The 20,846-nt window shown below is 41.5% G+C and overlaps 1 protein-coding gene across 2 annotated transcripts; it reads left to right on the plus strand.

Annotated features, from left to right (window-relative positions):
* Positions 1-3,729: 3,729 nt before the first annotated feature.
* Positions 3,730-18,904, plus strand: CCDC14 (coiled-coil domain containing 14). Of its 2 annotated transcripts, none has more exons than XM_083584837.1 (13): positions 3,730-3,889; positions 4,850-4,905; positions 5,586-5,661; positions 7,158-7,230; positions 7,320-7,460; positions 8,023-8,265; positions 8,363-8,460; positions 10,113-10,686; positions 12,098-12,239; positions 13,002-13,081; positions 14,340-14,555; positions 14,636-14,768; positions 17,664-18,904. In XM_083584837.1, the coding sequence occupies exons 1-13, from the start codon at positions 3,860-3,862 to the stop codon at positions 18,634-18,636; spliced, it is 2,835 nt and encodes a 944-aa protein (XP_083440963.1). In that variant the 5' UTR covers positions 3,730-3,859; the 3' UTR covers positions 18,637-18,904. The 2 variants fall into 2 exon arrangements, with proteins under 2 accessions (XP_083440963.1, XP_083440964.1); XM_083584838.1 differs by having other exon boundaries at positions 14,639-14,768.
* Positions 18,905-20,846: the final 1,942 nt, after the last annotated feature.

Raw genomic sequence — 20,846 nt, forward strand, 5'->3', positions numbered from 1 at the left:
CAAACTAGAAATTTCCCTAGAAAGTACTCATAGCTTGCACAATAAGGATACCAAATTTTAAAGAATGCTTAAAAGACTCTTACAAAAAAGCACATGGCAGAAGTTCATTCCACCCAGGACAGAGGTGGACTTTGGTCTTTCAAATTTCAGTGGTGCAAAGCCAAAATTTGGCACCCCTCTACCTCTTGCCTTCCATTTTGCATGGTCACTAGATCATACAGTAGTTGTGACACCCTGTGGCACCCCCTGGGCTTGGCATCCAGTGCTGCAGAAGTGCCCTAAATCCATATTTGCCCAGGAACCTGAGCACACAGATTGATAAGGCACCTAACTGGTAGCTGCAAGAAGGGCTTAGGTTGAATGTCTGGTAGCAAGATTGCTCTTTTAAAGTCCACTAAATGTAAACAACTGGAAGCAGTTTCACTTTTAAGGAAACAAAAGACAACAACACCTGCTGCAAAATAAGTTGTGGGAGATGGAAGGGAGCTGCCAAGGATGGTTTTAGACAAGGGGTCGAAGATGCTTCATATCAGAGCAGGTACTAGACCAGATGATCGCAACCGTGAACAGTCTCTCAATATGGTCAATGTGTAGTAGGGTTTTAGCCCTGATTGAATTTGGGTGCCAGAAAGACAGGAATCCCATTGCTGTGAAGTAGGGGTGGCAACTCTGTGCGCTGCATCGGGCCCACAAAGCTGCTCCCTGTGACTGACCAGCCAGCCCTCTGCCAAAGGGTGCTGTTTATTTTCCTCTTGACCTCCACTAATCCTACAAAGGCACTTCTTCTCCCTCTTGGGCACTGCTGCTCCTAGGTGTTAACTCTAAGGGAATAGTCCTTCTTCTTTGCTAAGCACTAATGCCACCTTAGATGAAGAAGAGACAACTTTGCAAGGTAATTGGAAAGCTTTCTTCCCCATTGCAGTGATGGGCTGGGGTGGGGGGAGGTTCCGATAACTGAAGAGGAAGGACTATTCTTCCTCCCCATTGCCATGCTGACCTAGGAGGAATGGAACGTCTCCCAGCCCAATGTAGTGATGAGAAATCGACAGAAGAGTGAATGTGTATTGGGGAAACTGTATGAACATGTGCATGTGTGTACATCTGCCTGCCTAACTACTTATCTGAATGTGTGTTGGTGTTGTATGTGTGTTGAATGTTTGTGTGAATGTCTGTTGGTCATACCTACTTTGGCCATGCCCACTACTGCATCAGCCACTGGAGGGTTAACCAACTTTTTTTTTTACGTCTCTTGGGCCAAAAACTCCTACTCAGAAGCATTCAGCACAGGGGACAGGACACTTCCATTTACACTTCAGTGAAGTGTGGATCCACGGTATGGGCCTTCAAGAATCACTATACTTATCTGTTAGCCCTGGCTCACTTGACAACTACAAAATGGCAAAATGGATATACATAGGAGCTGTAAGAGACTCTCGGCACTCAAGACCTGAGCACTAGCTACCCTTTGGTGTAGAAGGTGCCAAATGACTAGGGTAAAACCAGCCCTGCACAGCAGATGCTGCCACCACTCCTGTTAGTCCACTCAACCTGAGCCAGGAGAATCCTGGGCTGTACACTGAACAGTGTGCAAGAGCTAGATAGGAAAGCAAGAGATAAACAACCAGAACCCTGCCTCTTGAGCAACAAGCCCACATTACTCAGTAGCAGTTTGACCAAGTAGGATTCAGAGCTAAAGTTTAACCCCAAGAAAACACACAAGGTTCATAGAAGTCGAGTAATTAATAACTATAAAAATAGCAGCATACAAATATGAACCCATTACCGGTTAAAATAAGAAAGGAAACTAATGTGTGAGAATACATTTGGAAATCAGAGTACAAGACAAAAAGCAATAAAAGCTAATTTGCCTGTCTCTAATACTTAACTGCTAGAGTGCCAACCCCACTGAAATCCAGCAAGCAGCATCTCAATTCTGGAACTCTCTTTGGGCAGATATCGCTGCCTGCCTGCCTCCCTACCTTTAGTCAACAACTGAAAATGCATCATTTTCACCCAGGCATTTCAGGGGAAATTGTAGGCATGATATGGCTTTGCTTTGTGTTGGAACCAGGTGTTTGAATGTGGTAACAGAAATTGGAGACCAAGCACCACAAAGGTTTCAGATGGGTAGTGGTAAGAATCTACCTCTGAATTGTGTGTTGTGGGTGGAGAGTATGAGTGGGTAGGAAGCATGAGAATGAGGTTTATGATTTTTTTGGGGGGTGCCTGAAAGTTGGGGTGCAGAGCAGAGGCTCCCCTGCGAAGGTGGAGGATGCTGAGGAGCTGAACACAGAGTGTGTTTCTCACCCTGAGACGAGCAATAACATCAGTATCTCTCTGTACCTCTTTGAGGCTCGGTAGGGCGCTAGGGAGTGGGTTGCCAGTTTGCTCCCACTGACACCAAGCAACAGCCACTTATTGAAGTGTCTTCCCAGACCTGGGCTGATCCTAAACTGGACTTGGGTGCCTAGAAGCTTGTTTGTTGTTGCCTCTTTCCCCTCTGCTCTGAGGAGTGCAAGGTGGCACACCAAAGGGATAAATAATACCTTAATAATTTGTCTGACACCTTTATGTTTACTTAATTTGTAGTAATAATTTGTAGTAATAATTTGTATACCACCTTTCATCCAAAGATCACAGGGGAGTTCACAACAAAATGATAAGACAAAATACATAAAACAAGAACAAGAACAAATCAATAACTCCCGCAAAAGTAGGTTGATGTTAAGTGGATTTTTTAAATTAACAATATGTATATGTATATGCTGCCCAATTACAAAGTTGACTGCGTTGAATTGTTGGAAAAATGAGCAGTAACTGTAGGATGTCACAAGAAGCAGCATTGTATGTTGAAACAAATGCTGTGGCGCCACAGAAAGTGATTTATTTTATAAAAGAACCACAAGGCTGATTGGGTATCTTCTTAGGCCAGTGGTTTTTAACCAGTGTGTCGTGGCACCCTGGGGTGCCTTGAATGATGGTGGGGGTGCCACGGGCAACACTGGCCTCTGCCCCTTTTTCTTTCCCTCCCTTCTCTGATGCCTTCTTGCATCTCCGCCTCCCCAAGGCTTGCACAGCTGTTTGTTGCAGCAGCCTGGGCTACCAGTTCCCCAGGCAAAGGGTGCCTCTGGGGCTTGCCAGGCCCCTGTGGGCAGGGGACGCAGCTAGGGGACCAGGGATGGCGGCGGCGGCAGCAACAGCTGCCCAGAGGACTCCCAAGAAGAGAGGAGGCTCTCCACCCACAAGGGAGGGTGTTCGAAAAAGGGTAAGAGGCTGCCAGCTCTGCAGGCAAAGGGTGACCCATAACTGAGCTCCTGAGCCCCACAGGAGTGCCGCAAAAAGAATGAAGTTGGTCAAGGGAGCCGTGAACTCAAAAAGGTTGAAAACCTCTGCCTTAGGCTAACAAACTGATCGCAGGATGAGCTTCCGGAGCCAAAAGCAAGGGCCCCTTCCCTTCCCCCAGCAGCAAAAAAAATTGGCCTGTGGGGATTTCCCACTCAGTTCAATGGCTCTTACTCCCAGAGAAACGTGTGCAGGGCGCCTAGTAAACACCGGTCGCACCCTCCGCGGGTTGACTAAGGGAAAAACGGGCTAAGCCACGCCTCTCTCACGCTCCGCTTCCTCTATTGGTCCGACTTAGAAGCGGCTCTAACCAATAGAATAGACCAATAGAATAGAATAGACCGCCGGGCTCTTATTTATTTCCCTCCTACCTCTTCCTTTCCCGCTCGGTCTGCCGCCGCCGCCGCCTCAATGAGAACAAATAAGGGGCGGGGCTTGAGACAGGCTCTGCCCCGTGAGTAACCGTTGGGCCCGTCAGTCAGCTTGGAGGAAGAGGCAGCCTCTTGGCTGGAAGGAGATGGCGAGGCCGGGCTCCGTAAGGCACAAGGTAAATGCGGGTGGGAGAAGGGGAGCAAAGCGCTCCCTCCCTTGCCATTAAGTTCGGGCTCTTCGCCCTGAGTTCCCCCTCGTAACCTCAGGGCTCTGCATTCCCCCTAACCGTGCATGATGCCTGTATGCTTACCGACTCAAGGCTGCAGTTCATGCACCTGATGATGGAAGTGGAGTGAGATCCGCGAACGCCTCTGTTATTGATGCATCTTATTTAGTTCTTAAGGTGCCGCGGGACTCTGTTGCTTTTACCAACAGAGTAGGTAACAAGCCCACCCTTCTAGAATTCGTAAAAGCAGAGGATCTTTAAGCTGATCCCTATTGCTCTTGCTCCTGGAGCACACACGCAAAATGTGATGGTGTGAAGTGTGATTGTTTCTGAAATACCTGATTGTACAAAAATAGTATGAGTTTAACTACTTAAGCATAACCTCTCCTGGTCTGCAGTGGTTTTATTTATTATTAATAGTTATAGAACACATTACCAAATGGTTGAGGTTATAAAGGCTCTTAGTTGGAAACCAGTGTTTTCCTTGTTGAAATGGCCAGTTAATAGTCATGCTTGTGCAGGGAATCTGAATTTCAAAATGTGACGTATTCTGTTCTTGATATTTGCAAATATGGTTTAGCTGATTGATTGGAATCAATTCACAAAGGCCTAGATGCTCCTAATGGTTATTTATTCTTAAAAAAGACTCTTAACTAGCTTACATACAAAGTATTGGTCAGACATGCTACACTACTGTATATCGCTTTTCACTCTTGAAGTAGAATGAACTATTTCTGTTATCAGTTCTATGCTCTTTTTGAAATAAAACATCACTTGCATGCTGGGTTTCCTGTAGAAGATGTAGTGTCTCTCTCTCTCTCTCTTTTGTAAGCCTGAGGTGTGTGTTCTGTTATACTTATTCTGGAAAACTAATACCAAATATTGAGTGCTTGTTTGTGCAACCAACAGGTACTGTCATCAGGAAGGTTGACAGGATCAGCTAAACTAGCAAGTGGAGGAAAACAGTAAGAATATCCTCATAACTTCTACATTTGTTCAGGTTTGAGCGGTAAAGGGTAAAGGGACCCTTGACCATTAGGTCCAGTTGTGGACGACTCTGGGGTTGCGGCACTCATCTCGCTCTATAGGCCAAGGGAACCGGCGTTTGTCCGCAGACAGCTTCCGGGTCATGTGGCCAGCATGACTAAGCCGCTTCTGACGAACCAGAGCAGCGCACGGAAACACCATTTACCTTCCCGCCAGAGCGATACCTATTTATCTACTTGCACTTTGATGTGCTTTTGAACTGCTAGGTTGGCAGGAGCAGGGACCGAGCAACAGGAGCTCACCCCGCCACGGGGATTCGAACCGCCAACCTTCTGATCAGCAAGCCCTAGGCTCTGTGGTTTAACCCACAGCACCACATGTCCTTTTTGCTGGCAAAGCGCCAGGTCCTGCAGACTGGCTGGTTGGGACCAATGCTTGTCTTTAGAAATGAAGAGTATAGAATCGTCTTAAATTCCTTATCAAATATTACATATAATGCCTTCAAACTACGTCAAAAAGCACCTTAAGTTGGTTTTAGAGTTTCTGATACTGTGTTTTAGCATTTCTCCTTTCCTAGATATCAAAGTCCAAAATGTGTCCAAGTGTTGTTTTGTATGTATGCTAGAGAGAGAGTTGACACAGCATTTCTGTGTTTCAGGAATGCTTTAAGAAAAGTGGCACGTCCTGATGCTGATTTTGGCTACTCCTTGTATTCCACAGATTCTGAAGATCAGGTAATGACAGACTATCATGCAAAATCTGAGCAAAGTTTTTTATTTGTGCATATTAAATATTGCTACGAAAAGCCACTAGCCCTGGTTACTGTCATCATGTTTCACATTTTCAATTAATCTGGAGAACAGGGCCTTGTCAGAAAGTTATATGGAAGAGGGTAATCTTTTAAGCAGGAGTAAGGAACCTTTTCTGGATGGATGGCTGCCCATCTGTTAATCACTTAATGCCATTGTGATGTCAGCTCATGTTGCGCTTTGAAGCCCCGATTGTTGGGATTTCAAAGTGCAGTACTATTTAAAATTCATTTCCTGTTTGCAAAGGACTTTCAGACAGCTCCTGTTTGAGTCTCTGGTTTTGTAGGCTCAAACTAGGCCTGGGCGATATATCAATATATTGCCCAGAACCAGTATGAAGAGCAGGCCGTGATGTTGGTTTCATTAAGCGGTATATCACTGGTGAAACCGCCACCGCTCCTGAATCCCTGTGCTAGCAGCATGCACTGGAGGGAGTCAAATGTTTCTTCTTCCAGCGGGCACTGCTAGCAGAGGGACTCAGGAGCAGCAGTGGTTTCACCAGCAATACATGGCTTAGTGAAACCATCATCCCACTGCCTTCATACGACGCGGAGGGAGAAACAAGCTGTATCGGCGAGGCGCCGATACAGCCTGTTCCTCCCTCTGAATCTTTAAACTGCTCACCTGAGGAGTGCACAGCTGCCCTTGCCTCAGTCTAGCAATTAAAGGAGCCCCAATACTCTCTGTCACTCGTGTGTGAGCAGCAAAAGGAACAGGAATGTCTCAGCTGGGGAGGGGAAATGTTCCCTCCCCCCAGCTGAGCTGCGCGAACAAGCTGCATTGTCCTAGCCTGCAAGCCTGGATGAAATCGCCTCAGCTCTTGAGGTGAGAGCTGGGGCAGTTTCACCCGGTGTCTTGCAAGCAGAGGCCAATGCATCTTGTTTTTTCAACATCGCGGTAGACGGTGTTTGGCTGGCGAGACACCGCAATGTTGAAAAGCTAATATTGTCCAGCCCTAGCTTAAACAGAAATGCTTGATCACTTGACTTGAACAGTATTTAACTCATTTGCTACATAGGCCTGTGCCTTGCTGGGAACAATCACATGCAGCCACTGCAGGATTTAACCCAGTTATGTCAACTGACAGGCAGGTAGACATGGTTGGAAGGAAAGGACCTCATAGGTCAAGATTAGCCTACAGACCCAAGGTTGCCCACCCCTGCTGTTAAGTTATGCAGGTCCCAAGCCAGCAAGGGTTGTAATGAGTATCTTGAATTGAGCCTGGAAACAAACCAGCAGCCAGGGCAAATCATACAATGCCTAGCACTCACGGGCATCCTAGCAGAAGCATTCAGTACTGATTGCAGTTTCCAACATACACTTTGGAACATTTACTAGCTCACAGAATAAAGAAGGTGTAATAATGAGCCATTTTCTGTGAATGAAAACTGTTTGCATTCTCTTTCATATCCTTTCTATAGGTTGCAACCATTCATCATGGCCTGGATCGCTGTGCATCTTTACTAAAGGACATTTTGCAAAATGAATCTGAAGGTAGTATTCTTTTTAATTACTGGAATTCAGTTTTCATTCTGCGAGTAACTTACTTTGTTGCTAAATGATATTATTTCAAATGGTGCTAGGGATGGAAAACCTCTGTCAAAAGGCAGGAAAAGCAGCTTTTGTCAGAACAGCTTCAAGACCTTTACTCAGTAAAGTCAATGGTTCAAAGAAGAGGGGTCAAAAGAAAAAAAGTATTTCTGCAAATGTGCGTAAAGGAATGGGTAAGATGTTTTTCTTCAACTTTATTTTCAAGTTAATTCTTTATTTTATTATATCCATTCAGTGTTTTGTTACAGAATAGCTATAAGAAAATGATAAAACACAATTTATACATTACTCTTTAAAAGATCTGATTTTTTTAAAAATAGCCTTACTGTACCATAAATGTTCAGTAGATTTCACCTGCACTAGTAGATCAAATTTGCTTCATGGAGGTCTAAGTTTTTTGTTGTATTCATCAATAGGACTAAATTACGTGTTTCACTGTACAGTCTTTGGTCAAGTACAGGCCACCATGAGTCTGTGAACAATGCTCATGTGACTGCACAAAGAATATTCTTGAACTATTAGAAAATAGTTTAGACTTTGAGGAATACTTAAGAGTATAACTTACGTATTTTTACTTTTATCTTACGTAATGTGAGATAAAACATAATCCAGACTACAAGCGCATGGCAATGCTTCAAGAGCAGAATTCCAAAACTCAAAAGGTTACTGCTACATCTTTGTTGTTTTAGAATATAACTTAACAGAGTTAAAGGTTATCCTTTCTGCTTTTCGTAGCGCCTATACCAAATAAGCCAGCATCAATGAATGCTGCAGTTGTTGAAAAAGACACAACTCCTGTAAGCACAGGGCAACCTGCTCCTCTTCAACCAATTCATATACCTTGCACTCAGCACTCTCCTGTGATGCATCAGAAACTGTGTGAGCATGTGCAAACCCAGATGTCTCTGCTAAACACCCAACCGCTGCAAAAATCCAGTAGCATTCCTGAAGTTCCATGTTCCATCGTTCCTGAACACAGTGAGTGGGAATGGCATGATTTGATCTGACAGACATTGTGGGATGGATATATTTAATCTTAACATTGACAATTTTGTTTTTATACCTCAATCGATAGCAACATATCAGCCTGTAACAGCATTCAACTCCCGTTTGCCTACCTCTACACCAGCTCTGTCCCCACAATATGCAGCTAATCCTTCGTTTGTTCAGCCTGTAAGTACTCTCTCAAATTTTGGATTGCCACGTTTTGTTCTGTGCATACTGTTGATAGATTTCTACTGTTTTGCCTTCCTTAAAAGTTTCCTTAATACATGTTAAAATGGGGGCTTCTAAAGTCTAAGCAATTTAACAAGTGTTGGTGTAGATGTAGATTACTAGTCATTTTTTTCATTTTATTTATTTGTGGTTGTCAAAGAGGAGGAACCATGATATAATTTCAATTTCCCCTTGGGTATTTGACGACATAAGAGGATGGAGGGGACAACAGGAATGTAAGACTCTGTTAAGGTCAGCAGCTTGTGCCAAAGTCCGGCAGATCACATTCAGGAAAACACTCTATTTTTCACATCACATGACACTTCTTAAAAACATACCTCTTTGCTTAAGCCTTTTCTGGCATTTAATGTTGAGAATTAATAGTGCCCTTTGGATTATCAGCTGCATTTTTTATATTTTGCTGAGATTTATTGCTATATTTTATCACCTTGTACACCGTCTTGAGGCTGACCATAGTAGGCATTATATAAATACTGTTACAAATGAGCAATAATAAACTGTTACAAACACCTTTATGCTTAGTCCTGAATCAGTTTCATGTTTTCCAACATGTCTAAATGCTGGAAGGTGTCAGCTGTATCAGAGCTGTATAAGTAGAATTTGCTTGTCACCCATTCTTCTAAATTCTTCCTCACGACGTTGGGCGAGCACAATACAGCACAATTGCAACAAATTAATTCTGCGAGCCACAAGGGGAAAAGAAAGAAAAAATTGTTAAAACAAATCCAACTTCACCTGCTTCAAAGTGAAGCTGTTTCGAAGAACACCAGTACTGAAGCAACCTTTAATTCTGCATATATTTTGAAACACCTGCCATAGATTACCCCATCAGGTTCAACTAATTACTAATACAATTTAGGCAATCTCTCTTTGTCTCTCTTTGTGTGTTGGATAACAATCAAATGGCATAATAGCCTATTGTTAAATAAGACTTTAGGATAGGGTATGTCAACTGCTGTGCCTTTGAAAGTAAGCTTAAGAAGTGGGGAAAGAGATCCTGCATGGTGTCATAGAAAAGATAATAGTTACCATATTTTTTGCTCTATAAGACGCACTTTTTCCCTCCTAAAAAGTAAGGGGAAATGTGTGTGCGTCTTATGGAGCGAATGCAGGCTGCGCAGCTATCCCAGAAGCCAGAACAGCAAGAGGGATCGCTACAGCGATCCCTCTTGCTGTTCTGACTTCTGGGATAGCTGCACGAAGCCTCTTCAGAGCAACGGGAGGAGCATTCCCCCTGCCCTGAAGAGGCTTGGTGTGGCTATCCCAGAACAGCAAGAGGGATCGCTGCTTTCGCTGCACAGCGATCCCTCTTGCTGTTCTGACTTCGCTTTCCTGGAGAGGCGCTGCGCAGAGAGGGAGAGCTGTGCAGCGCCCCTTCAGCAAAGCGGGAGGAGAAACAGAGCCCCTTACGGCCCCTTATGGTCAGGTGCGTCTTATAGAACGAAAAATACAGTACCTAACGTAATATTTACCTTTATAGTAGAAGGCTGCACATCTGAACACTATTTTTTATTGCAACCTACTCATAACTAAGTGTACAGTATTAACATTTCAGTGTAGAATAAATTATGCGTATGCTCTTTTTATAGGGTGCTGTCATTGAGAGCTGCACTCAGTGTGCATCACAAATGGGACTTCTCTTGCCAGAAGGCCCCAGTGGCTCCACTTCTGGTGCCCAAGGGCAGACTGTTCCTTCATGTTCTGCCCTGCCCCACATGATTCAGTCTGCTCTAAACAATCCTACGCCACCCACGGTACTTGCTCCACCTAGTGCCAGAGAAACTGTGCCAGATCAAGGAAACCACGAACAGCAGATTAAAGAGGCAGACCTAATAAGATGTATTCAAGCACATCTGGCTCTGTTGCAAGCACATGAAAAGGAGAATGGGAAGGTTGATGGAAAGTACCAGGATGTTGACCCAATTCAGTCCAAGCCCTTGATTTCTAGAGAAGACACTGCTGAAGAATATAGTGAGGGTACTCTGAGTGAAGAGGAAAACTTGGATGGAGTTGATATGGCACCAGTGAGAGATACAAGCTGTCAGACGAGCTTTGACAAGGACATTTTAAAACCTAAAAAGACAAGCCTTCAAAAAACAGCTCAGAAAGTGAAAACCGTGAAGTATCTTTTGGGAGAACTTAAGGCCTTGCTCACTGATCAGGGTAATATGAGATTTCTGCTTACACTATAATTGATTTATACTTCTGTAAGGGTTACTTAATTGAATACCAACATGACAAAACCACATTTGTTTCTACTAATTTTGTCTTTCTTTCTACTAAGGTTTCATATTTTAGTATTTTGTTCCTTTTAGTAGTAGGCAATAAAGGGGACACGGGTGGCCCTGTGGGTTAAACCACAGAGCCTGGGACTTGCCGATCAGAAGGTCGCGGTTCGAATCCCCGCAACTGGGTGAGCTCCCGTTGCTCAGTTCCTGCTCCTGCCAACCTAGCAGTTCGAAAGCACAAAAGTGCAAGTGGATAAATAGGTACCGCTCCGGCGGGAAGGTAATCGGCGTTTCCATGTGCTGCTCTGGTTTGCCAGAAGTGGCTTAGTCATGCTGACCACATGATCCAGAAGCTGTACGCCAGCTCTCTCGGCCAGTAAAGTGAGATGAGCGCCGCAACCCCAGAGTCATCTGCGACTGGACCTAACAGTCAGGGGTCCCTTTACATTTAGTAGGCAATAAAGCACAGAGACTCCTTTCTGCACAAGGGAGAGTGTTCACATTCTCAATATGGCTGAGTGGTGCTTTTTGTTTTGTAAAAAATCTGAAGTCAAATGTAAAAAAAAAAATCAAATCTCTTTCCCTTCATTTTCCTAATCAGTTCTGCTTCATGTATTGAAAACTAGTGATTTGCAACTCATTGCTATTCTTATTAAAATATTTTTCGATACTTTCTTGATTAAGGAATCATGTTCCAGATCAGTACAGCATAAAAGCTTCCAATGGAGTTTGATAGGTAGTGGAGCTGAATGTGAGACATCTTTTTTTAAAAAAATAATCTGATGAGTATAGAAAGCAAATATAACTATCTGCCTTGCCCTACCTAATATGAATAGGTTATAAAATGTTTCTTGTGGATTCCCATATTAATGTAAGTCTTATTAGATGGGAAAGCACCCATGGTGGAATTCTTCTTATTTCCGCTTTGTGAGCTGGCAAGTACTGTTCATCCTGGGCGGCAGGTAAGTAAGCAAGCAAGCTTATATGGAAGTAAAGGAAGCTTCTGGAATAATTAGCTTTAAGCAGATGTGTTTAGGGTCATGTTGCCAACATTACACCTGGAACAATAAGGTTGATATATATACACAAGGGTTCTCATTATTCTCAGGGTAAAGTGCTGTTTTTTTTCTTTTAGCAACATGCACTGCAAAAACATTAATGAAATTTGTTCCCTTCCTTTGGAAAGGGACATATTGAAGACAGAGCTCTGTCTTAAATCTATTGTAGCATATAGCTGATGTAAAAGTACTTGGTATCTTTCTAGGATTGTGAATTTTTATTCTTCCACAACATGTTTTGAGGAGTGCATTTGATTACTCAACATATTCTTCCTTTCCCCATTATAGATGATTCAGAAATTTTGAGGTTGCTAGGTGAAGTGGAAGACACAGTATCACTCTTGCCTGCAGTTGTTGGAAATGCAAATGTACAAGCTGAAATAGCACTTGCTGTTCAACCTCTCAGAAGTGAAAATGCCCAATTGCGCAGGTCAGTAATACATATATGGAAGATCAGCAATGGTAATTCACCAGATCTCAGTTTAGAACAGTTAACAAAAGGGTGAATGTGCACTTAAAACAAGCATTTTACAGCAGGATTACAATTCTGCCCTTTTTTAAAGGAGTAGATGCATAGCTTATGTATACATATAAATTAAGTCTGTTATCTATAAAACAGAAATACTGTATAATAAATTAACATGTTGAAACATTTTTGCAAAACAATCTAAAACTTGTTTATCAATGTTCAACTAAAATGAGTAAGATGCATTTGGGAGTTGAAACATCAGCAGACTATCTTGATATAAAAGTTGGCGCAAGCCTTGTTCTCCACCCAATTTTCACTTTCTTGTAGAGTTCATTGTGGAAGAAGAGGGGTCTGCCGGGGGAACTGCAAAAGGCAGTTCACTGCCACATAATGGTTATCCACGTAATGGAACAGAATAGTTCCGTTATTGTGATTAATAACAGTTGGTAATGCTAGTGATAACAACTGTGATCAGTGATCAGTTTGTGTATACAGGTTGATAGGACTGTGGTTCAGCAACAGCAAACCTCTCTGCTGACTTTATCAGATCAGTACTGGTAACCTCAGCTGATTGGAAGCTCATCTCGGTTGCAGTTGGGGTTCAACTGTATAATGCGCAGGCTGCTGAGGGAAATAGTTTTGTCCCCTTACTTTTTATCAAAACCATTGCCATAGAAAATAGTTGTTAAATGCAAACTTTCCCACCCCCCAATTCTAATGAAGACGACTAAGAATATTGAATCAACAGCTGAAGAACCAAGAGAGAGCAGAAAAAGAATGCAATCTGGATAGCAACTATGAATGTAAGTAACAAAGTGTAAAGATTTGAATGTATTTTAAAAGCACTTAAAACAGAATTTGAGGCGTATTCACAGTCTCTTCTGGTTACTCACACTTCTAACAGTTCTGGAAGCAATGCTGTTTTCGTCTAATGAAGTACATGAATATATTTACTTTATATAAAGCCCTTCATGTAATAGTAAGCCATAGTTAATGGTTTACCACAAATTATACCTGCTTTCCCTGGCTTAAATGTGTCCAAACTGGAAATAGAGGTTTGTTTTGCTCCAATAACAAATGAAGGATCGTGCTTTCTTTCTCCTGCCCACTAGTAAGAGCAAAGTGTGCATGATTGGCACATTCACAATTAACTATTAGCTATGTTTTTTCATTCATGTCTACTAAACTGCAGCAGATTTCTGGTTCTAAAGGTTTTTAGTTATGCTGCTGCTTCTCCTAGCCGTTATTCAGACCTATGTCACTCTGTTATTCCATGGTTTGTTTTATGCCGATGATTTTTTATAATGTGTTGTATCCAGTGCTAAATACATTTTCTAAATATGTTAATAATAGATTTGCAGTACATATGAAAGCAGAAACTAGTTAGCTGAAGATTTCCTAGCATGTTCACGTGCTCTTGCGAATTAGCTGCATGTGTGAGCAGAAGATTGGTTCACATTTTGGCTTATTAAGATGTGAGATGCTAATCAAAACATTACCACTGTCTCATTACCTCTCATACTGTTTCACATGAAACAATGCCATTGTATCGTACAACTTTATTCAGTAATGGCTTATTGACTTGATTGTGGAAGTGGTTACATGCATGGTTTCTCTTACAGTTTGAATGTTAAAGTCTGTATAGTTGGGTCACACTAATGAATTTCTACCTGCACTCATGTACATTATTGTGTAGAGAAAAGTAGGTGAGCCAGTTAGTGCATGCAGCGAGTTGGCTGTATCTTCATGATTGCAGCTGCTACTTTCTAAGTCAGCTCCAACCAGTAAGTAAGACATCTTCAGTTTGGCCTAGAAGGAAATAGAAAAACTCATTACAGCTACAACAGAACATTTCATACATATTCACCTAAGGATGTGTTGCAACATTCTCTACTGATTAAAATTTCTAGACAGTCTCCAAAGGACGCCTCGGGCAAAATGTATTGCTGTTAAAAATCCTAGAGATTACAAGGGCATGCCACCTATTTATATTTTAGTAGTTATAAATATTTGTTGGGGTTGAACTTGTCTTTTAAAACAACTATCTGCTTCTTCCCATAGTCTCGCTCCAGTCTTTGAATATCACATTGCAGAGTCAGTTGAATGAGTATATGAAAAGCAATGAGTTGCTGCGGAATAAAAATGAAGAGATCATAAAAATGTTAGAAAGCCAAAAAGAGGAAAATAGAAGGCTGACCAGAATAATTCACGAGAGAGACCAAGAGCTTCATGAAAAGCAACAGCAATATGATATTTTCTCAACAAAGCTCAAAATTGGTGTGTACACTGAGGCACTTTCTGGGTTCATATTTGTTTAATGTAAAAATTACAATTTACACTTCTTCAATGTGTTTCAGAAGCAGACGATATGTTGAACAGCACAAAGAGCTTGCAGTACAAATTGGAAGTTGCTGAGAAAGAAAACCAGATCTTAGGCATAACATTGCGTCAGAAAGATGCAGAAGTGAATAGGTTACATGAATTGACTCGGTAACTATCTTAATTTGCTTGTTAAATATGTATCTCACCTTTTAATCAAATGGTGCAAATAACTAATGCTCAGTAACATTGCCCTTGCTCTAACTTCCTTCTTTTAACTTTAGTCCTGTGCAGTTAGCAAAATTTTAGGCCCAAGACATTTAGAATGAAAAGCTGGAAACTGCATGTATGTTGATCTGAAAGCTATGATAAACTTATAGAAGACTGAGAGAAGTCACCATATTGGAAAATGGTGGATTATTTTCAGTTTAAAAGCACCAATATCTCTGAAAATAATAGCCAAACTGAACATTCTCCAAAGATTTTGCAGAATAACTTCAAGTAGGATTTTCAAACTTCAGATTTGGGAGGGGGGACATGCCATATGTTTAGCATGGCAAAGGAACAATATTCAGCTTTTTATTTTAAATGTTTGGGTCAAGCACTAGTTTCACTGGAAACTAATATTACAACTAGTATTCATTAATTATATAAATTGGCAAAATAATATAGTAGAAACCCATTTCTGTCACTTTATTAGGGAAGAATGTGACTTTGTTTCAATAATTAGTTGCTCTTTGAAAACTGTATAATGCAAGTAATCCTGACAGCTCAACTTGAGTGTGCTACACTAGTTCCTGAAACTTAATTGGCTTATGGCTGACATTGAGGTGGTCGTGCTCAGTCTTCTTGGGACTTTATTCATTCACTATAGAATGCCACCCAGAGGGAGAGTCCAAAGGATGTATAGAAGTTGAGAAAATAAAGATAACTTGTCCTTTGTTTTTCTACAGTTAATGGGTTTGAATAATCTCTCTTTCTATCGAGAATCCAATTTACTTAAGACTTCTTTTGAGGTGGTACATTAAGTATGAAAAGAAATTGTGTAGAAACAGACAAAGAGAAACAAATCTGCTTAGCCAAGTCTGTTTACTTACCTCCAGCTGTTCCGTCTCTCCTTATTTCACTTGAGCTACTCGTTTAATAGAATATTGTTTGAAGAGGGCATAATTTATCCTGTGAACTGCCCTGAGACCTATGGGTATAGGGCAGTATACAAATTTAAATAATAAAAACAACAACTGCTTCTGGAGCAGGTAGTCTTGCACAAGACCTTTGTTGAAGTTTAACTGATAGTTCTGTCACATATATTTAGTGTTACATCAAGTCTTGCACTGTGGGTGTAGTACTTAGCCACCAGATGGTGTCAGAGATTCATGGACTAAGTTGAAACCTGTCTTGCTAGAAAGGGGGAAAATGTGCCTGTACAATTGCCAATGTGAATAAAAGTTGTCACATTCTGGTTTTTAGCTCTTGTTTTCTCTTGTTGCTTCACCTAATCCAGTTGGGCATCAGTACCACACATTACAGGTAGATTTTTCAGACTGTAGCTCAAACTAGATGGGGGTTGTTTGTGCAACCTGTGTGCATACTTTTGTCTCCTGTTTAATAGGTTGGAACTGAACTATTGAGACTATTCAAAAAGCTTAAATTTTTACCCCTTCAGCTATTCAGGACAGTGGGGAGCAGAACACGTGCCAGGACTCCTCCACCCCGCAAATAGCTAATACTCAGACCATTTTATTTTTTAAGAGAACCGTGGGTGCAGCCACAACAGTTTCATGGGCAGCACTTTTGAGTTCAGTTTTTAATGTTTTTGGAATTTTCCTTGAATGTTCCAGGAGAGAGTGATGCAGCATTTAATCCATTTATTTTTTTAAGTTGCAAGCATTCCATTCATAACAATGGGCAAAGGGAGGGGTTCTCTCGCTCTTCCCCAGACACCCATTGCAATGGGTTATGGGAGGCGTGTCTCTTAGTAAAGACTTCCGATTGCAGCATTAATTCTTCCTTTAAGGCTGAAGGGTGGCCGTTTGGCTTTTATTTATAAAAATATTTCTATATCACTATAACATGAAATATCAGGACATTGCGCAACATTAGAACACAACACAATTAAATTAAATAGTGGTACCTTGGGTTAAGAACTTAATTCGTTCTGGAGGTCTGTTCTTAACCTGAAACTGTTCTTAACCTGAAGCACCACTTTAGCTAATGGGGCCTCCCACTTCCGCTGTGCTGCCGCCATGCAATTTCTGTTCTCATCCTGAAGCAAAGTTCTTAACCCGAGATACTATTTCTGGGTTAGCGGAGTCTGTAACCTGAAGCGTCTGTAACCCGAGGTACCACTGTATTAATGTCATCATCATCAACACCACCACCACCACCACCACCACCACTACCACCACCACCACCACATATACTAGGGCATGTTAGGGAGACAAGCCAACCATTGAGCACTAGTTTTGGGGGAAGGGACAGCGCTTTTCTTCCTAGCAATGTTTGTAACTGTGGCCAACTTGGTTTTGGCCCGTGTGACTTGTTGGAAGGCACTGACAGCTGGGTGTACGGTTGTATTTACATAGCCCTATTTCTAGAGACCCCCCTTCACTTATAGCCTCTCTCACTTGGCATTCTCTCTCCCACACGGTTATGACATTTACTTACACACACACAATGTTCAGTTTTCTATTTCTTTTATTTTCAATGAAAGTTTAAATGTGTTTGCCTCTTTACAAAACTAATAGATAATGTTCTACTTCAATACAATGGTCGTTTGGAAGATAAACTTAAGACAGACCACCAAAAAAGCCCAACCTGCAATCATGGTTTTTAAGTTTTACTTAACAGCTCTGTATAGGTATGACTAACCAGTATTACTAACTTCTGTATTGCCTCAAGGTGGACTGTATGCTGAAAGAGGTACAGTATACGATATCTATACCCACAGGTAAGTGGGTATAAAACTACAACCAGAGCCGAACTGCTTGAGACAAATTCAGGATCTTGGATTTTGTCATATTCCTTGTCCTAATTAAAATTAAACTACTGAATTGTTCTCAACAGGGCTCTGCAGGGCAGCATGTCCAAACTTCTCTCGGACCTCACTGTGGACACTGCCAAACCAAAACAGGAAAGAAGTCTGTCAAAAGCACTCTTGGAAATTCATGAGAAACAGCTGCAGGCCGACGCATACCCTCTAAGTGATTCTGTAATGAGCTACCTTAAAAAGTTAGAAACCAGTCCTATTCTGGCAGAGCCTGTCTTACCAAAAAGTAAGACGAAGGTACCAGGTGAAGGATATGACATGAGGGCAACTGAAGACCCTCCTCAAAACAGCCCTATTGCAGGGGAAATAGTGGCTCCCAAAAGCTTTGCCTTTCTAAAGCCTGAAGTTGAAGCAGCCAGCAATTCAAGTACTTTGGTAGAAGGGCATGGGCCGGATGAGACTATTTACATTCCATTGAGTAGCAGTCCATCTCGGAGACCAGCTGCAGCAGCTGAAAGGACAGATACACAGTGTCAAGTTCCCCCAAAACGGGACTGTAACTTTGGGTTGGCCAATTCCAAGCAGCCAATTAGGTTTGAGATGCCGGGCAACAATGCAAAGGCCGTTGATAAATTGTATGGTAGCTTTAGTCCCAAAAAGACTGCGGAAAATAAGTCTGAAAGTAAGGGGAAGACAGCAAAGCTGGAGGGAGACAGATGCCAAATGCAGCCAAAAGAAATAACAAATGAAGCTGCTAAAATGATTTCGGATGATCCAGATGGACTTCAGCCTGATAAATTCTTTTATGCTTCTATTCCACATCAGAAAGGAAACACACAGAAAAAAGGCCCTGGTATTTCTGTTCCTGACTCCAGTTTCTCAACTTTTGACTGGATGTCTGGAAAATCTGAATGGACTATATCTTCCTTTTCAACATTCACTTCTAGAGATGAAGAAGACTTCAAAAATGGTCTAGCAGCCTTGGATGCAAACATAGCTAGACTGCAAAAGACTTTGCAGAATAGTTTGAAAAACACAGCAAGTCCTTAATGCACTATTTCAGAAGAAGCTAGAGAAATGCTTTCCTTGAAATCTGGTTATTTTATAGCATGTTTGTACTTGTATAACTTTTGAATTGTTGCTGTAACACTTTTTTTTTACTGACAAGATGAAGAGCTGTTTTACTGGCAAAAAATTATTCATTACTTAAATGAAGATTAAATCTGAAATATTCCTGTAATTTTTAATTTTAAAATGTAAATAAATGTAAGTTTTCTAATAAATTATTAATTATTTGTTAATAAATTGATTGAATCTACTGTTTTTCTGTGGGCTTTATTTACCATTAATTTTTCATCTAAACACCACCTCAAGCTTGATTTTGTACTTCAGAAAGTGGTGGACTCTCCTTCCTTGGAAGTTTTTAAACAAATTGGATAGCCATCCATCTCTCTTTCTATCGAGAATCCAATTTACTTAAGACTTCTTTTGAGGTGGTACATTAAGTATGAAAAGAAATTGTGTAGAAACAGACAAAGAGAAACAAATCTGCTTAGCCAAGTCTGTTTACTTACCTCCAGCTGTTCCGTCTCTCCTTATTTCACTTGAGCTACTCGTTTAATAGAATATTGTTTGAAGAGGGCATAATTTATCCTGTGAACTGCCCTGAGACCTATGGGTATAGGGCAGTATACAAATTTAAATAATAAAAACAACAACTGCTTCTGGAGCAGGTAGTCTTGCACAAGACCTTTGTTGAAGTTTAACTGATAGTTCTGTCACATATATTTAGTGTTACATCAAGTCTTGCACTGTGGGTGTAGTACTTAGCCACCAGATGGTGTCAGAGATTCATGGACTAAGTTGAAACCTGTCTTGCTAGAAAGGGGGAAAATGTGCCTGTACAATTGCCAATGTGAATAAAAGTTGTCACATTCTGGTTTTTAGCTCTTGTTTTCTCTTGTTGCTTCACCTAATCCAGTTGGGCATCAGTACCACACATTACAGGTAGATTTTTCAGACTGTAGCTCAAACTAGATGGGGGTTGTTTGTGCAACCTGTGTGCATACTTTTGTCTCCTGTTTAATAGGTTGGAACTGAACTATTGAGACTATTCAAAAAGCTTAAATTTTTACCCCTTCAGCTATTCAGGACAGTGGGGAGCAGAACACGTGCCAGGACTCCTCCACCCCGCAAATAGCTAATACTCAGACCATTTTATTTTTTAAGAGAACCGTGGGTGCAGCCACAACAGTTTCATGGGCAGCACTTTTGAGTTCAGTTTTTAATGTTTTTGGAATTTTCCTTGAATGTTCCAGGAGAGAGTGATGCAGCATTTAATCCATTTATTTTTTTAAGTTGCAAGCATTCCATTCATAACAATGGGCAAAGGGAGGGGTTCTCTCGCTCTTCCCCAGACACCCATTGCAATGGGTTATGGGAGGCGTGTCTCTTAGTAAAGACTTCCGATTGCAGCATTAATTCTTCCTTTAAGGCTGAAGGGTGGCCGTTTGGCTTTTATTTATAAAAATATTTCTATATCACTATAACATGAAATATCAGGACATTGCGCAACATTAGAACACAACACAATTAAATTAAATAGTGGTACCTTGGGTTAAGAACTTAATTCGTTCTGGAGGTCTGTTCTTAACCTGAAACTGTTCTTAACCTGAAGCACCACTTTAGCTAATGGGGCCTCCCACTTCCGCTGTGCTGCCGCCATGCAATTTCTGTTCTCATCCTGAAGCAAAGTTCTTAACCCGAGATACTATTTCTGGGTTAGCGGAGTCTGTAACCTGAAGCGTCTGTAACCCGAGGTACCACTGTATTAATGTCATCATCATCAACACCACCACCACCACCACCACCACCACTACCACCACCACCACCACATATACTAGGGCATGTTAGGGAGACAAGCCAACCATTGAGCACTAGTTTTGGGGGAAGGGACAGCGCTTTTCTTCCTAGCAATGTTTGTAACTGTGGCCAACTTGGTTTTGGCCCGTGTGACTTGTTGGAAGGCACTGACAGCTGGGTGTACGGTTGTATTTACATAGCCCTATTTCTAGAGACCCCCCTTCACTTATAGCCTCTCTCACTTGGCATTCTCTCTCCCACACGGTTATGACATTTACTTACACACACACAATGTTCAGTTTTCTATTTCTTTTATTTTCAATGAAAGTTTAAATGTGTTTGCCTCTTTACAAAACTAATAGATAATGTTCTACTTCAATACAATGGTCGTTTGGAAG

The sequence above is a fragment of the Podarcis filfolensis genome (assembly GCF_964270895.1).
Source record: "Podarcis filfolensis genome assembly, chromosome: 1".
NCBI lineage: Eukaryota > Metazoa > Chordata > Lepidosauria > Squamata > Lacertidae > Podarcis > Podarcis filfolensis.

Coding starts and splice junctions, on each gene's coding strand:
- CCDC14 (XM_083584837.1), top strand. CDS start 3,860: ATGGCGAGGCCGGGCTCCGTAAGGCACAAG. Junction 3,890..4,849: donor CGGGCTCCGTAAGGCACAAG/GTAAATGCGGGT, acceptor TGCAACCAACAG/GTACTGTCATCAGGAAGGTT. Junction 14,769..17,663: donor AGGTTACATGAATTGACTCG/GTAACTATCTTA, acceptor TGTTCTCAACAG/GGCTCTGCAGGGCAGCATGT.